Source organism: Leptosomus discolor, chromosome 27, assembly GCF_034619465.1.
Source record: "Leptosomus discolor isolate bLepDis1 chromosome 27, bLepDis1.hap2, whole genome shotgun sequence".
NCBI lineage: Eukaryota > Metazoa > Chordata > Aves > Leptosomiformes > Leptosomidae > Leptosomus > Leptosomus discolor.
In genome coordinates, this window is record NC_141417.1 from 2,736,624 (window position 1) to 2,755,092 (window position 18,469).

The following is an 18,469-nucleotide window of genomic DNA, read 5'->3' on the forward strand; positions in this document are numbered from 1 at the left end:
CGTGACAACACAGAAGATGTGCCACTCATGGCTGCCAGAGCTTTTGTAGTATCCGTTGGAGATGGCCGCAGTGAACACAACTCATTCTGCATAACAGGAGAGGAGAAATAAGACCGGGAAGAAAAGCAAACTGCTTTATACAGTGACATCTCTCTTTTTAACAGCCACCTTCTGTCCTCATCCTTCCTCTGCCCACTCTAAATCAAAGAAATCGCTCCAAGCAGCTCTCAAACACATGAATGGCTTCTGTACTTGATCACATGGTACATGGTCTTCAGCTTACGGTTTTGGAAACAGAACGTTTCTCCTTCAGAAAAGCCCCCCAGTAACCCAACTAACAAAAGCCCAACGCTACTGCAGGGATCTCACTCGTGTTATGCTCCAAGCCAGCATCACCAAAGCCCTCCCATACATCCGTGAAGCTTCAGCTCCACCTGCTGAAGCACGTAGGGTTGGACTCTTCCCCTACCTGGATATCCAGGTGTCCCTGGGAGCGGAGGGTCCCTCTGCAGGGCGTTATGGTAAATTCCGTCGGCTTGACGTGACTTTGGGCTCCTTTTCTCCAGGATGACCGAGTGTTGTCCGCCACCTGAACAAAACTGCTGACACTGGGCTCTCCCGAGCCATCCCCAGGAATGCGAAGGTTGAAGGTCAGGGGCACCAAGGACTTGTTAGTAAGGCGACATGACAGGGTACAAGGAAAACCTGGGAAAACAACACAAATATGAATTTATCTGCCAGTTATCCCATGATTCCTCGTATGAATATTCTCTTATGCTCAAACTGCACTTGGAGTTCAGCTCTTTTTGATCTGAATTACAACTGATGGAGAAGCTAAGCGAGGAACTGGTTGTCACTTAAGTTCCCTCTTACGCTGATCACGGATTGCTTCCTTGGAAACGCCCACTCTTAGCGATGCTGAACACCAGTTTTTCTCTCTCTAACTGTGAGGAGCACTCTCACCAAAACTAGTACTAGTTATTTCTCACGGAGGAGTCTGCATCCAGACAGACTATTTCTTCTGAAAATTCAACCCATAACATTCCCTGTTAACTCCACAAACACTCCTCCCACAGTTTTCAATGTATAAAAGGAGTGGATTGTCATCGAGGAGAAGCTACAGTAAGAGAAAGGAAGGATGAAATTGGGAACTACAGCATGATGCAAAGCAATCTGAGGCAGCTTCTCTAGGCAGGATCCTTAGGGCACCTCCTGGTTTGGAGCAATCAGACTGAGCACGTGACAACTCACAGCCCCTTCCCTGGAGACAAACCTGATACTTGTTGAGCCATCAGCAGGAACCACATCTCACCTCACCTGACAAATGGGGACACCACCCCCACGCTGCACGCTGGCTTTGACTACTGCCTGCAAAGGTTTGCGGCACTTTAGCTTTGACACTCACTTTCGATAATGGAAAACCAGGGATACAACCACACCTGGTGGGGATGTCCTGCAGAGACAGGACATCAGCCCTCAGCCTGCTCTGGAGCGGACATCTGGCTTGGCTGGTGAGGAGGAGACGCCTGCCACTGCCTGCTTACCAACAGTTATTTGAATGCAATGTGAGGGAAAACCATCTACAGGAGGTAGTTTCTCCATGTGCCTACAGCTGGTAGATTCTCCATGCCCATCAGTGACCATGGCCACCTCCAGCGATCACTCCAGCAGAGAGGCAGGAGGTGCACAGAACGGACAAACACAGACTTCACAACCCCGAACAGAACTGAAGCCGCCAGATGCAGACAACTGTCAGCAGCACAGTTAAAAAGCAAAAATACAACAGCTGCCTTCCGCGGCAAAGGCCTTATTAATGAAATCAGATTAAGGAGGATGAATCTCCTATTGCACAACCCTATTTCTGGTGCGTTGGGGTTTTATGTATTCAAAAGGAAACAAAGAAGTGGCAGAGTGGTGATGGAGAGGGGAGGAAGCAGCTCAGGAAAGGTAATGAGTTTTCTTAAACAGTCCCTGAACAGCATGAAAACACAGGGGCATCCTGGGGGCAGAATGATAATGGCCCTTCAATCATTCCACAGCTGATTTCACATTGAAGCTTCGGGATCATCTCAGCAAAAAGCCTTTTGTGAGACTGAGATGGAGAACCAGAATCTGCATTTCAAAGGAGCAGCTCAGCCACGGGCTCTGTCAGCAGAGCTGGGCTTTCGGTGGGGAAGGAGGAGCCCACATCTCTGAGGAGGTCAGTGCCTGGTGCAGAGCTATTGCTCGGGCAGATTACCTGGTAGGTGATAAGGAGGTGTCCTCACAGCACTAATTAGCTTCTCACACTAAAGGTCAGGTGGGTCAATGGTGTCCTTGCCTTGAAACAGGAACATTTACCCAGAGCAGCCACAGGCCAGTATGCAGTTTGAACTCCCTTTGGGGACGAGGACCTTCACAGTCATTCTGCTGCCAAGGACTGGGGGGTTGGGGCTGAACAAACTCTGAGGGACAGCAGAAAATACCGACTTCCTATTCCTTTGGTCCTATTTGATCTCACGATGGCAAAATACCGCCTAAGCAAGCAGCAGCCCTGGTTTTAAACCCCTGAAGGCTGCTATGGAGGGACACAAGTGACAGATGCTCAAGTGTTAAAGTACTCCAGTTTGGTCATGCAGAGACCTCTCAACCTGTGGTCCAAGCCCAGGGCACACTCACCAAAGGAGACGTCACCGAAGTGGAGGGAAGGCACGTTGAAATGGAAAATCGGTCCGACGACACAGCCCCTGTGAGGACAAAGACAGGCAGAGGAGGCACTCGCTTGGTTAAAGAGAATCGCAAAGTGCTCGGCCTTCGTTACAGCTCCCACAGAGAACAGCGGGTCTCAGAACCACAGAGGGTTTCACATCAGCCCGTCACCCTCGTGCTCAGCACAGCCTCCGTGTGCACAGGAGGCAGCCAAAGCGGTCAGCAGCTGAGAGCTGCTGGTGGGGCTTAGGGCACCGTGTCAGGCAGGGTATGCCCCCAAGTTGCTGCTGGCCCAATGAAGGACCCTGAACAGGGGATGGCTCCGTGCCTCAGTTTCCCCACCTAGAATGAAATGGACACAAAAGTGGACTCATTGTAACCAGCCTTCCCAGCCACAGGTTCCCTGCTTGGCTATTCCTCAGCTGCAACTGGTGTTTCCACGGAGTACATGAACACTTAGAAGATCTTGAGCCACACAACCATTATGCATGCAGGAATTTGAGGCATGAATCCAAGGGAGCCCCAAACATCTATTGACAAGAGCAGCAACAGTTCTACACAGCGAAGACCTGAATCTTGGAGGAAAGTATCAGCTTGTCACCAATGCACCAGCTGACACATCCAAGCACAACATGTCTTAAACCACTGAACGTGGGCGTCCTGAACGCACTACACTGTCTCACCTGTCCTTAAATTCAGCAGGCAGGCTCCAAACTCCAAAACCCACTAACATCCACTGAAATCAGCACCCGAAGCTGTATAATGTTCATTAATTTATTTCATGGTTGATGCTAATCAATGTCATCTCTGCCTCTTAGCTAAAAATCAAGGACCACAGTGGACTGTGCCTTCTCCTTTTATCCACAGGCCTGCCACTGGCTCTGTTCTGCACATGAACAGAGCCCAGTGTCCCGCAGGAGGGACCTGCGGTCATCTGTGGTGTCCCATTTCCAGCATCTCTTTCTAAGCACCAAAGAAACAAGCATTCAGGACCTTGTCAGGCTGGTTTCCAAGTCAAGACTAATCACCTACGGGTTGGGCATCTTCTGATTGCATAGTCCAAAAGCACTCCAAAACTGACTTTCAGGACTTTCAATCCCACGCTAATTCTCGATTCGTGGAGCTGAATCCGTTCCTGAGAATATCAGGTAGCAAATCCCTGCTGCTGCTCAAGTTCCCTCTCCAAGGACATCACCTGATCAGACTTCACCTCCCAAGCCCCAACAGCTGAATTTGGGCAGAGCAAAGGGAGCAGACATGGTTTCCCTCACAGCGCTTGCCAGGAAACGATGGAAAACTACCTCCACACCAACCACAACTGGGGATCACACTGGGCAACTGCCAAGGATGAGCCTTGCCAGCCAAGTGGGGAAATGACTGCCATTTCTGCTGAGCGCTCCGTACCTGTGCTCAAGTCAGGTAGACCTGAATGGCTGCCCAGAGGCTCAGGCAAGGAGCCAGCCCAGAGCTCTGTGCACCACAGCTGGTAACAGAACAGCTCGCAAGAAAAGGGGGGGAAAGACAGTGGGTTTGGCAACAGTGGTCTTCTACAGTAGCATTAAATAATGCATTTGTGAAGGGAGGTCAAGGTCCTTGCAGAGCAGGAAGGACAACACAAGGTGGGAGAGGAACCACGTGAACTCTCATCCCCGTTCCTTCCTTTGCAGCCCAGTGTCCCACCAGCCAGCTCGCCTTCGTTCAAAAGAACTGGGAGTTTTTCTCCGTGGAGAACTAAATCCAGTGCACAAAAGCTCCTGAAGGGGGAGGCTCAGCTTGACCTGGTGGGTGGACATCTCAACGGCATTTGAAAAGAAACAGCTTGAGTTGGGGGGCTGGAGAATCCTTGTTCACCGAGAGGTAAGGTCTGCCCTGAGCCCGGGGTGGTGCTGGCAGAACAGGGCAGAGAGTGGCCGCAGAGAAGGGGAGGAGATGCTGGGCACTGGGAGCCAGGGCATCAGCGGGGAAAAAAGGACCACTTCATTGGGTTGTGGGGAAGCCAAAAGACAGCTGCCCCACTGACAAGCTCTTTCCTTCCCCAGGAGCAAGGCCATGGCGGGGCAGAGGCAGTGGGCACTGTCCTAGCAATACTGGGTTCTACCCACGATAAGCACGGCTTTACAAGTGAAACCTGCCCTGCTCAAGGAGAGAGCTGCTTATGCAGTAACATCCCATGACCGATCTGCAGGAGGGACAGAGGAGAATCAATTATTTGATTGTGAAATGTTCCCTCTCCATTTCCAAAAAAAGCAGCACTTCCCCTCCAGACACAAAGCCAACATAACCGTTTCTCTACTGAGGCCAACAGACCTACTCACCCCTCTTCTCTTGCAAAGTAATAACCTTTTTGTTCCTTTTTATTCATTCCCCTTACTTTATTGGTAAAATCAACTGCAGATTCCTTTCATTTCTTTACTACCTTGATCTGGTGCCTCCCAACAGCAGCAGCCCAGGAGCACCCAGCACCAGCTTTCCTGCCTACACCACGATATCCCACCAGCCCATGAGGAAGACCAGCTGGGACAAGTTCGCATGCTGCTGTGGTCCCGAGAAGTGAGCTCTACCTCTCCTGTCATCAGGTCTTTGGGTTTTTTTCCCCTCTCCCCTTTGCTCGGTGAAGATTCTCTTTTGCAACGGCACCAGCCCCTGGGATGGTGCCCAAGTCCTTGTGACAGTACTTGCTGCAGAGCTCCCCATCTCCTGCATCAGCACTCTTCTGGCTGCAGAAAGGAGGTACCGTAGCACTCGCTGCACAAGAGCCAGGAGGACAGCTTGTCCCAACACACCAGCAGAAGAGATGATGTTGAGGCTGCTGCTACCCATTGTGTAGAGATTATTAACAGAGGATTTTAAAACCCCTGCTTCTGGCTGCAGAATCACCCAGGCTGGCCCATCTCCAAAGCCGCGTTGGCCTTGCTGTGTGTTCAGGTGGGACATCCTGGACCATCTACTGCCCAAAGCCATCACACTGTCTGCCGTGGCCCAAGGGGGAACGAGCTACCCGTAGGAAGGAGTCACCCCAGCTCCTGGGTACCCAGGCTGGGCAGCCTTTCCTCTATAGCCTCCACTCAAACTTTTTTCCAGCGTGGGTGGTCACTTAAAGCCCCAGGGTCCTCACACAGAGATACCAAAGGGTCACAAAAGGAACCTGCTGCTGCCAAATTCTGTGCAAACAGTGTCCTGGAAAGTCAGAGCCACCCTGGCTCAACCATGAAGGCAAAGCTGCTTCCCAGAGGAACCCAAGACTTTGAAAGTCAAACTGGGTCTTGCGAGCACAGGAAGCACGGTCATAGCTGGCCAGCGGGTCGAGGAAGGTGATTCTCCCCTCTACCTCACGCTGGTGAGCCCCCACCTACAGTGCTGCGTCCAGCTCTGGAGTCCTCAGCACAGGAGAGACATGGACTGTTGGAGCGAGTCCAGAGGAGGCCACAAAAATGATCAGAGGGCTGGAACACCTCTCCTATGAGGCCAGGCTGAGAGAGTTGGGGTTGTTCAGCCTGGAGGAGAGAAGGCTCTGAGATGACCTTATTGCGGCCTAATGGTACTTCAAGGGGGCTTATAAGAAAGATGGGCACAGACTTTTTAGCACTGTCTGCAGTGACAGGACAAGGGACAACAGTTTTAAACTGAAAGAGGGAGATTTAGACTGGTTGTAAGGAAGACATTTTTTACACTGAGGGTGGTGAAACACTGGCACAGGCTGCCCAGAGAGGGGGCAGAAGCCCCATCCCTGGAGACATCCAAGGTCAGGCTGGACGGGGCTCTGAGCAACCTGATGCAGCTAAAGATGTCCCTGCCCGCTGCAGGGGGGTTGGACTAGACGACTGCTAAAGGTCCCTTCCAACCCAGACCAGGCTATGATTTCCTCTCACATTTACACTGCATTTGCTGCTGCACTTGCAAGGTTCAAACTGAGTCATGGTTAAACAGTCTTGGCTCTTGGTGTGGGGACGCTAGGGTCAGAGCCAAGACTCAGACAACATCGTTCTTCTCTGCTCCATCAGAAAACGAGGTATGAGGGAGATGGTTACCCAGAGATAGCTGCAGAGGTGCCCACCGAGCTCCCATAACCCTCCTCACCTGATAGTCAAGGTCACAGGCTCAGGGCATCCATCCACACTGAACCTGAATTCTTCTGTGAACTGCCCCAGGATGGTGGAGCTGAAGGAGATCTGGATGACCTGGAGCCCGTCTGGCAAAACGGTGCCCTCCCGGGGCAGGAAGGTGAAGCAGGAGCCCGGAGCTGTAGCTGGAGGGACCAAGCTGAAGGAAGCGTCGATGAGTCCTTTGTTAAACAGGATCGCCTGCAGCAGCCAGAAGACAAAGTGGGCACACGTAAGGAACCTGCCTTTCTTACTGACTTGTCTTCTGGTTAAACAATGATCATCTGTAAAAGGCAGAGGATGCCGCGTGCTGCTGCTCGGCAGAAGGCAAAGAAAATACAGCAGAGCAGGCCAAGTTCTGCTTTGGGGTTTTTTCACGCAAAGCGGTGATGACTTCACAGAAACAGTCACCCTGGGGTCGTTCCGCTGACGCAGAGCAGTCCCCTCGCAGCTGCAGTGCAGAGGACCTGCTCAGCATCACCAGGTTCATTCAGACCCGTCCCTAAGAGCAAGGGTGGGCGGTTGCAGCATTACCAGGGAATCACCACACAACTGCTCCTGCTCCAGACGAGTCTGATCCTGCCAAGGGCAGAACATGTTCAGCTTCCATTGCAGCCGACAAGTTGATGGCATGTAGAAGACACCTCAGGACAGCACTAGAACTTCAGAAGCACCCCCCAACTCTGCTATGGTATATAATTTGAGTTTCTTTTATTTTTTCTTTAATGTGATAGTTCCTTAGTCTTTGCTCAACCAGACACGTCAAGAAACGATGAGAGTGAGGTGCATGGCAGCTCCGCCTACTCTAAAGAATGTCTCTTTCCTAAACATTCACAGCAATCATTTACAAATTCACCATTATTTAGAAGAAAAGGCAAATTTGGACCCAAGACATATTTTGTTGAACTCTTGAGAGATCCACTACCTCAAACAAGTAGCTCTGCTTTGGGTAGGCTGCAAAGTTTTGCAGGGTGAAATCCTGCCACTTCCACAGACTTGTCTCTCCGCTTTGGATTTCACATCACTCGAACTCCGCAACGGTAACTCGAAAACTACTCTCTCCTCTCACGTGTTCTACACCTTAGTTACAAACGGCACTTAGGGATCCTATGCTGAGCTGAGGTTTACCTCCAGCCTCGCTGCTTAGGACAGCACTAACAGTATCATTACTTAGTCACTTTTTCTCAAGTAATGAAAATAATAAATTGATCGAGAGAGACTCAATGAAGTATCAGCATTACAAATGCATAGAGTGCACAATATTTTGGTAAGAAAACACCTTAATGTGTCCTTCCCTGCCTCGGTCAAGCTTTTGAAAGCATCTGGCCTGATGTATCGCCGCATTTTCTACCTCTTTCGGGTGCTCTAATTTTTTTTTTGGCAGAAAACACCATTGCTAGGGAGGCAAACATGTAAAAAGTTCCTTTGCTTTATTTCCAGAAATGCTTTGCTCTTTTTAGAGCCAGAGATGCACCAAGTCTGAAGTGCGGTGAGAGACCGGTTGGCAAGGGACAGCTCTGAGCCAGGAGGCTGATGGCTTTCCTCCGACTCCCAGGAATCAGGAGGAGGCACTTCACTGAAAAGCATTTGCAACAGACTTGAGTTCAAACACAGTAAATTTGTTCCAGCTGCTTTTTAACAGCCAGAGTACAAAGGTGCAGTGCCTCTAGGGCTGAACCAAAAGCCTCTGAACACTCACCTTTTTGACCCACGGCTGCTTTCATGGGTCAAGGGGCTTTCAAGTGGGTGGGTTTTTTTTTTGCATGAAGCCTCCCAGCTGATTTCAAAGGGAGGTTGCCAAAAAGCAGGGACTGGGGCTTCACAAACAGCATATACACCTTTCAGACCCCATCAAAAGTATCCAGATTCCGTGAAACCCCCCCAATTTGACTATTACGTCAAATATTCCCTGCTCACAGCTGCCCGAGTTGCCAGAAATCCCACAGGTCCCCGAGGCTCACTGCTGCCCCGGGAGCCATCGGGACGCAGCCCAATCCCTGCAAACCCCTGCTGCTCACCTCGTAGCTCTGGGCTGATCCAACAAAAACCTCCCCGATGTCCAGCTGGTCAAAGTTGAAGCGCAGACGGGGCCCAATGCCTTCCCCTTTGACACTCAGGGGCAGCCTTGTCTCACGGCCTGAGGAGAGAGTTTTATTTCAGTACAAGAATTCCCTCTGTTATCCCGGGTTTTCCAGGCTGCCTCAATGCCAGTCCCTGACTCCAGGCTGGATGGGACCAGCTCTACATGTTGCAGGAGAAGATAAGGGACCCTTCTCTCAGGAGATATTCCTTGGGGCTGGTTTCTAGTTTCTAACCGATCCCTTCAGCTAGTTTTTAATTTAGCCATCAGGTTGCACCCCAAAAAGGCAATGCTGAGTTTAAAACATGACCCCTGAATTTCTTCCCATGGGCTTAGATGAGGTTTGAAATCCAGTCAGTGAAGGTGCAAAGCTCACCAAACAGAGCTGAAGATAAAAACACGCCATCTGTTCTGAGCCAGTCAAAGATGACAGCACAGGAGCCGAGAAGGACGAGCCCCAGCAACGCGAAGCTCCTGCTAACGGTGACACACACATCCAAGCGCTGCCTAGAGCAGGCAGAACAGCTCAGCCACCGCCTGGGCCCAACATACAGCTCCACACCTGGGTGCTCCAGGGCTCACCTCCTGCAGCAGCGCCTAAACAGCACAGGGCTCTATGATCTCCAGGAAGGTGAAGCACTCACCTCTTCCCACCATGATACCAAGAGCTCAGCTTTGTGAAGACACCTTACCTGGAGCACCCTGAGCAGTCATGGAAAACTACTGAGATCAGAGAAGCCATAAATGTACTGTTAATACACACATCCCTTTGTGGCAAAGGTAACTGAGACCACAAGGCTTCCAGCTAAACTCCCAGGATGCTAATTTTCTTCCAGAAGTCTGCCAAGATGACGTAGTGCAAGATCTTTCCATCTGAAGGCTGGTCTGAACCACCGGAGCAGCCCAAAAGGCCCAAATCCTAGCTCAAAATACAGCTTGGGTCTCCCTGCCGTCCCGTTCTCCTCTGCATGGAAAGTGAGTAGCACAAGGAGGAGAAGAGAGCCCCAGAAGTTGTATACAACCTTCACTGTAGCTTTTGTGCAAAAATACTCCTCTTTCCTTCAAGCTCCTTTTGTGTGATGCTGACCATTTATTACAGATTAGGGATTGAAGGTTGCTTTCAAAAAATCTTCTCTATAGAGTTATTCAAGAATGTCCACAATGACTTACTGCAAAGAGCAGCCCAGGTGTGACACCACACTGACTAAATCACAACTTGGAAAAAAAACCAACCCCACACTCTCCTGGAACAACCTTTTCAATGATTGCTGACTTGCAGCCATGGGATGAGGATGTTGGATAACGTCCAAAGCCAGAAAAGAAGAGCTAGGGAGGTCTTGTTGAATTCAACATTCAAGTGGGTCCAGCCAAAGCCCAGCTGACAGCAGAGATGAGAGCTCACAGCTCAGGCGTTAACTGGAGGGCTGTGTATTTCCGTCTCCCAGACACCGTAAGAGAGGCAGTACTGGGTGCTCACTGGCAAAAGATTGCTTCATCTTGCACCACGTGTGCCTTACTTTCCATTAACAACTATGTCTAAACCATCAAAGCTCTTAAGAAATGGCAAAGATTTCCAAGTGACACGCTTTCGTCCATGATCATGCTGAGACATGTCCCACAGCCACTGTGATCGGAAAAATCAATGGCAGTTCTTCCCCTTCTGCAGGTGGTCCCCATCCTCTCCTGAAGGTCCATGGAAACCATCCTTTCTTCTACCCCTACGTTGAACTTGAAACGTCAGGAAATCCCAAAAGTTTTGCTCTTCCTCCTTCCAGGTGAACCTCAGAGAGGGCTTGTCCAAAGGAGGAGGAGCAGACTGAACTACGGGCAGCATTCAGGAGAGCTGAGAGGGAAAATAAGAGACTATGTCCCCCTCTTTGCTAGGAGCTGGGGCTTTTCGGAGCATCCAGCCTTCGCCCAAGGCCTGGGTACGGCTGGGCTGTGGCCCTGTGATGCTCCCACCACAACATGTCTCACAGCACACAGACCAAGGGTGTGGAGGGCTACAGCCTCCTCATCCTCAGTCCCAAAACTGCACCAGGTACTGCGGAGGAAGATTCTGGATCTCAGCAGGAATAACACCTTGGTACATCACGCAGGGTGTACAGTTTGGCATCGCCGCCTTGCTTTCAAATACATAGGCATGTAGGTGGCCCAACAGCACAGGACTTGGTTGCCAAACTCCTTAACTTCTGCTATTTTCTGACGCTCAGTTTCTCGTTCTCAGAACGTCCCTGTATTTTGTGACTGGTTTTGACCGTGATTCCCATCTGACCAAGTCAATAAGCAGAGATCCACAGCTGTACATGACGCAGGACATCACAAGGTTAAGAAGCGATCATCATCTGGGATTTTGCTTCTCCCCACAAGAGTGGCTTAGATAGGGGTTTTGGAAGAAATCAGAGGTAACTCAATATATTTTCATATGCAGAAAATCCTAAAAAAAGAAAGAATTTGAGGTCTCTGAGCCCCCACCGTGTGCTCCCTTCCAGCAATCAAGAGCCACGGCTTTATTTGCATGAATAACTAAGGAGTTCATTTTGAGCTTAACTATTTGCCAAGAGCAAATTTCAAACCACTTCTTATCTGCCAGCTTGGCAAGTTGCACAGTGCTGGTCAGTTCCAAAAATCACCTCGCCCAGAAGCATCTGCTAAGCAACTTATGGAGGCACCTGCAAAAAAAGTGGAGGCCAGCAAAACCCCTTTCCAGTGGGGCATGAGATCCAGCTGCACCGTTCACAGTGCTGCCCTGGGGCAAGGCTTCCAAATACTCCCAGCAAGGGGCACACACCTCCTCGAGGTCCTCTTCCATGGAGCCAGCAGAAGAGTTAAGCTCTCCCAAGGGCCCATCAGGGTCTTTCAAGAGCAGGCTCCGCTTTCTAAACGCAGCTCATTTGCCCAGCTCTGTTTCCTGTAACTCCCAGACCAGCTCAAGGCTTGCATGCAAGTAGTTCTCCTATTTCTCTGCAACAAAACAAAGCTCTCCTGGCACAAGCCCTGGAGATCCCTGCAGCGAAGTGATGGGCACCCTCGTTGCCAGAGCAAAAATCCCAGAGCCAGGAGCACAGCACTGAGTGAGGAATCCCTTGGGAGCGGCTTCTTAAATCAATCCTTTCCTCCCCCAGCTCTAACTGCAGCTGCTGGGCAGGAAGACAGTTTGCCAACCCAAACCCTGGGTCATTACCGGAGGTGGCATTTGCCAACTAAACCCTGCACAGTTACGGTGTAAATAAAAAGCTGTTTCATGACATTTGTACCCGGTAGCTTAGAGCAGTAAGGAGAGCAGCAAAGCGGCTGGGTTAGTGACAGCAGCACCCTCCAGAACAGCAGCCTGGCTGCTGGAGGACCCCGGGCCTGGCATCTTTTCCTCTTAGATGGGGAAAACCATAACGTTCCCGGGATAGAAATCCAACAGCCATTTCCCACTCATGAAAAACACCTTAAGCAGCACCATGCAGAGAGGGAGAGGAAGGACAAGGTAACCCGAACCACGCAGCCTGCTGCAAGCGTTCCCTGCCCCGTGCTAGCACAGCAAAGCCATCCCCTCTGGAAGGGCAAAAATGGTGTCACTCAGGCGGGTCAATGATAACTGCTCCCAGAGAAAGCCTTGGCAGCACTTCTGTAAGACAGGATGAGCACAAAGCTTGTCTAGCAGTCTGCTCCGACTCTGATATCCAGGGACAGCTTTCACCCTGTTGGGTGCAGCAAGCCCTGTGCCATGCTGCCCAGACGTGCCATCGACTCGGAACCACAAGGTGACAATTCCCACGCAGAGAGAGAAGCACGTGCTGGCCAGAAGTGGTCCTTCCGCAGACGGCCCGCGCTCAGCGGGGCTCAGCCACCCAAGGCCTGGCTGTGTCTGGGTAGCGGGAGGTGATCCAGGGTCTGGGAGCACATTTGTAACTCAGCTTCTACCACCTCAGCAGTCTGACGACGCATCCGTGGAATAAAGACTCCTCTTGGAGGGAAATGGTCTACAGGGACTTGGTGCTCGTCCACTCAAGCTGTTTTGCTCTGTAGTTCTTTGGCCTTTACAGACCCCTCACAGCCAAGCACATGCTGACAAACCCATGGCATGGAAACTTAACCCTTCACTGCTTGGACTGTTCTGGGATCAGTGATCCAAGCTTGTAGCCAGGCATCCTGAGGGCCTCGGACAGGAGAAACATGGAAACCCCAGGGACAGTGGGCACGTGCCAGCCCTGGCCTGCTGACCACGGACCCTTCCTGGCACTACACCGAGGGGGCTGGAAGACTATTTGTGCTTCACCTTCCCTGTGGGCAGCAGGAGACAGAGGAGCCGTACCTGAGATGTCGCAGTAGAGCACTTGTCGATAGACTCTGGCTTCTCGGGGTTTAAAGATGACTTTCACTTCAGCCGAAGAATTTGGCCAGATCTCTCCCTCCTAAAACAGAAGGAGACAGCAAACCATTTATCTTCAAACATTACATTTCTTGTTTTCAACCACAGCCCTGTGCCCTTTATTTAGAGCATCAATGAAGAGCAAGGAATGCTTATCAACAAAAGAGAGTTTGGAAGCAACTGCAAAAAACTTTCTAGGCCCCTTACCTTTACTGGCACCTGGCAGAGGCATTTTGTTAAGTCAGGGCTACAACAAAGCAACCAAACTGGCTCACACTCCAGCAAACCAAGCAGGATTTCTTCAGAGGTACCAGCCAGCCTAAGGAAAAGGAACCTCTCTCCTCCAAACCTTCCCTTATACCCCAGGATCACCATGGCTACGTCAACACTTTTACTCAGATCAGAAGAGATTTAGCAAATCAAATGGTTTCATTCTTAGTTGCGAAGCTGCTGCCTCATACCCTCCACCTACACTTGTATTTAAGTACATAGCGCACTCTGGTGAGCTGGGGCACTCAGCACCCAGCAGAACAAGCCCTCCCACCTGGGGATCAATGAAGAACGGACTCCTTCCCGCTGATGGCTGCTTCTGCCCCGTGCTGTGAGCAGTCAGCCAGCACGCAGGCTCTTCCAGCTGATGGGTGATCTGGGAAAGGAGCTGACAGTCAGATACATTCCTGTCTCCCTGAACACAGGCTCAAACAACAAGAGATGGGGTTTCCTTACAGCTCCACACCTCTTTCAACGAACAAGCTCTTCTCCTTAAATCTGGGCCATGCTGCCAGTGTGTCTGCAACTGCCTGCTGCTTCCTTGGGGTCTTCCCTCTCTGCTTCTCTCCCAAAGAGTCCTGACACTGGTGCTCAGCCCCAGGGAGCCTTGCCACGCATTTTCAGAGGCACCTCTGGTTTCTAGAGGCTCTTTCTTACATCTTAGGACTGGTTTAAACAAAGACACCGCTTACATCCCCTTAACCTCTAGCATAACAAATGTTTCTTTGTGCATTTGTTGACATACAGCCACCTCTGACAACTGTAACTATATTCTACACGGAATGAAAAATCTAGTTTCTAGAAGAAGACAAAAAGAACAGTTATTTTTCTATCAACAAAGTGAGGCTTTGATTCTGCTGGCTGCTGGGTATCCTCAGTGCTTTGTCCAGAAGGGTCTTGAACTGACTGGAGCCTCCAGCACTCCTGCAGCATCAATATTAAATAACTGTGATACTTCCCATCGACTTAGCACTTACAGCTCAAAGGACAGCCCCCCCCCCCCAATTAGAGAGCGATGACATGGGGAGTTATTGGGCTGCAGCCGCAAATAACTCCCTAATGCACAGCCTGCACAGAGTCAACACAACAGAGGGAAGAACAAGCAGACAAAACTGTTTCAAACACCAACCAACCAATAACAAGAAAAGAGAAGTCTGAGAGAAAAAAGTCACTTGAATTCTTCTCAAAACCCAGAGCAAACACATTTGCCAGCTCAAGCGCACTTCATGTTTCTGTCCAGCAAGCAACTGGATGAAGATGAAGCCTTACGATGCGACAACACACTTGCTTGAGGAAGGAAATTGGGGACATCACCCTGCAAGCCTCAGTCAGCACGCCAGGGATCGGATCCCTCGATCCCGCAGCGACGCTGCACGGGCTCACAAGCAACCAGAGAGTTATCTTGGATTTACAGGAACAAAAGCATTTGGGGGGCTCCGAACAACAGAAGCCCTGCTACGACGCCTGGAGCTTGCCGAAGCCGAGTCGCTGAGAAGAAACACTCAGATGATGGATTTCCCTGGCTTGGCTAGTGAGAGTCGAACACCTCAGCAGTGCTCGTCAACCAGCCGCTCGCTGGGTGTTTAACAGACTGAATTCAGGGGTCTCACCCTGGGCAGAGCACCCCTGGGGAGGGGGGAGGCACTAGGCAGCTGCTTGCCTTTGCTTCAAGCCTGGCAGCTGCGGCTGGACACACAGCTCCCCTCACCAGCGTTCTGCGCCCCTCCTCAAAGGGTGCTGCAGGGGCTGAGCTGCCCAGCGCTGCTGCCTGATCCCCGAGCTGCTGTGGCCCTCTGCCCAGAGAGCTGCAGACAGCCCTCCTGCAGCTCCTGCCCAGCAAGCAGCGCCTTGCCGGGCTCACCAGCACCACCCGCTGCACAAACACTCGCTGCTGACACACTCAGGAAGGACATTAATGACATGCTGAGAGCAGTGATGATGCTCGAGGTCTTCATCTCAGAGAGGGCCATAAGGTAGGGGAGGAGAGCACGTCCTGAGCCTGAAAACCAAACACAGGGGTGCAGTAAAAGGGAGGGAAGTTCAGCAACAAGTTGGAGTGGAATGAGCTCAAATTCAGAAGAGCCACTCAGATCCCTCCAAGGGAAAGTCTCCATTTGCTCTGTAGACAGCAAACTGGGGAGAAGGGATTTGAATGAGACAGGAGAGGACCAACAAGGCTGAGGGTGAAAACTGATGCCGGGATTCGACTGCAGTTCTGCCATCAGGCTTACGAGGGCTGTGCACAGCCAGATGACCAGGGGCAGGCAGCTTAGATTTTGTGCTGGCTGTCAGACAGACGATGCCTACCATCACCTGAGCACCTGATTTGCTGGGACTGTGTTATTTCTTGCGAGACTTCAGGTTCTAACTGAAAAAGCAGAGTCAGATTTTAGACCATGCCATCCTTTAGAGCAACGCTGGCTTCTCTAAAGCAGAGTTCCTAGGAAGAAGAATGAGGACTCAGAGCCAAATCATTCCTGGGAAACTCTAAGAGCATCCTGCCTTCCACTGAGGACAGAAAAACTTCTTTGAGCCTAACACAGCAGTACCAGTCTTTCAGGTCAACTATCTGACAAAGCACCATTTGGCTGCTGGCTTCTGCTGGATCACAAGCTGATGGTACTTGCTGGTCTATTTTGTGTGCTGCAATCAGATATATTGGCCCTGGGGACACTTTGGGCCAGTTTGGTTATTCCTCAGAGGCTGACAGAGGCAATACAGCTCCATTAATGGAAGCAAGTGTCATACAATTCATCAGCAAAAATGAAGCTAAGCAGGAAAGGAAGAAAATTAAAAAGAGCCATTGGCCTGATGAATATGCCTCTGCTAACCACAGCGTACTTTGCTAGCCGAGCGGGTTTAGCTGACTGGGATTTGATGAACACCAAGGCCAGCACATCCGTGACAGAAATATAACCAACCCTGGGATCTTACTGTGCTCCAAAACAGAGGGGTAACAACCACAGAGCCCAGAGGCAGGGACAGGGACGGAGTTGAGAGGGCAGAGGACCTAGGAAGGTGGTGCAGAGCCAGAAGGCAGGGCAGGAGGGGGAGATCAGAAACAGCCCGTGCTTGATGCTTGTGCCAGCTCTGTCTCCCTACAAGCTGCACCCACATCCCCTGTCCTGCTCTGGTCGTCACCAACTGAGCTTTAGGTGGACAGGACCAGGATGGCAAACTCACCTGTTCCCCCACTGAGCTCTGGCAGCCAGACAGACCGACACTCTGTGTGCCTGAGCCCCTAATGCGACTTGCACAGCAACAGTTCTGACTGCAGCCGTGAGTGTGCACAGGGAGACAAAGTGTTTCAGTAAATTCTACTTCCTCGTTTCACAGCACACAGGAACGGAGGCATAGCAAGGCTTTCACCCACCAGAGTCCATCCAGGCTTCTGTGGTACTTCCAGGGCTCCTCTCAGGGCAGCCACAACCTTCCAGGAGCAACTCGATGGCCGGGCAGCACCGTTAGCCCCAGTTTCTCCAAGGAGGTCCCAACATACAGAAGCAGTAAGCGCTGAATCTCCGAGGCCTGAATGCCCAAGCGTTCAGGACAGATGTGGGAGTATTCACACTTACAGAAAGTTTATATAGCTAACTTGGGCCGTCTGCAGGTTGCCTCAGGCTACAAAGCCTACATTCCCCTTCAGTGCAGAAGCTGAACATCCCAGGCTCTCCACCAAGCCGCGACACCTGAGTTTTGTGTCAAAGGCAGGTGATAAGGATACCCCTCCTCCTGGGAGTAACCCAAAACCCTCTGATAGTCCTCACACCACACCAGCGGTGTACTAGCCCCAGGAGTGCACGGTGATGTGCTATCTCATAATCCAGAAAGCAGCCTCTGTATGTGCCCTGGGCTCCCTGCAGACACTGAGCTTGACACCAAGAGCTGCCCCACAGAGCAATGCCTTCCAGTCTTTGCAGCTTTGGATTAGCCTGCTTTGGGATTTGGGACAGCAATGCCCACACTTAGCCTGTTCTCAAGGGACAATTCCTCTTGCCACAAAACCACCTTGGGGAATCAAGTCTGCCTCAGCACCCTTTCCTTCTCCACCCTGGGACCTGTCCCCATGAAACCCCTGTCCCCATGAAACCCCTGTCCCCAGCAGTCCCTACACATCTAATAGGCACCAGGTAGCTGGACCCTGGCAGAGCCAGCAGCGATACTCTGCCTCCTGCTGGGTGCCAGGGCTTGTGCCCAGCAGGACATCTCAGATCAGCTCCTGGAGAGAAAACCATGCCTGCCTGCATCTTTGCAGAAGCTATTTGGAAACCAGCTTGCAAACAAAGGCAAGGCCCTGTCCGAGAGCTGGCTACCCCAGCCAGGACTCATTCTGCCCTCTGCTTACGGGCAAGTGGGCACAAAAGGCAGGAGAGCAGCACCAGGCCTTTGCAATCTGCCCCCGCTGCCTGCTGGTCTCCACGTGGGCTAGGAGACATTGCTCATGACACAGAAAGCCCTAGTTGTCCCGGCCTGCCCCCATTCCAGCATCACTGTTGCTGTCAGAAGGGGAACCAGAGCTGCGTCAGTGCCTGCAGGGCGTTTGTCTGACACCAGAATTTGAACCTGGCCCAAGATAACCCAAACCAAACATCAAAACAGTCAACTTCCACTGCACCAAAACAAGACAGCTTCAGCAAGGACCTGGGAGAACGCTGCAAGCGTCCATCTCCAAACTGCAAGGCAGGGGAAATGAGCCCCTGCAGGCGTTATTCGGAGTGCCTGAGCCCCTGGTGGGATGATTTGCTCAATACCGCCAAGACCACAGGGATTGCTGCAGTGTTGCTGGGACCTCTCTGTACGCTCTATAATTAACCAGGACAGGAGGGAGCCTAGAGCTCTGGGCTGGTGTCATTTCTTCTTTTACAGCCTAAACAGATGAGGTTGCAGTGCACAAACCCCCCTTGCCGGGGAGGATGTCTTGCCATGCTCCAAGAAGCCACTCAGTGATGCACCAAGATCCCGACAAGG

The 18,469-nt window shown here is 51.3% G+C and overlaps 1 protein-coding gene across 1 annotated transcript in view; it reads right to left on the reverse strand.

The window, feature by feature from the left end:
* Positions 1–18,469, reverse strand: part of LOC147413508 (axonemal central pair apparatus protein HYDIN-like) — a 119,338-nt gene that overhangs the window by 74,616 nt on the left and 26,253 nt on the right. Inside the window, exons 9-13 of the mRNA XM_086478735.1 lie at positions 13,175–13,274; positions 8,807–8,925; positions 6,766–6,989; positions 2,659–2,726; positions 470–705 (exon numbers count right to left, since the gene is read on the reverse strand). Of these exons, the coding sequence (XP_086334861.1) occupies positions 470–705; positions 2,659–2,726; positions 6,766–6,989; positions 8,807–8,925; positions 13,175–13,274 (747 nt within the window). The remainder of the gene's footprint in view (positions 1–469; positions 706–2,658; positions 2,727–6,765; positions 6,990–8,806; positions 8,926–13,174; positions 13,275–18,469) is intronic.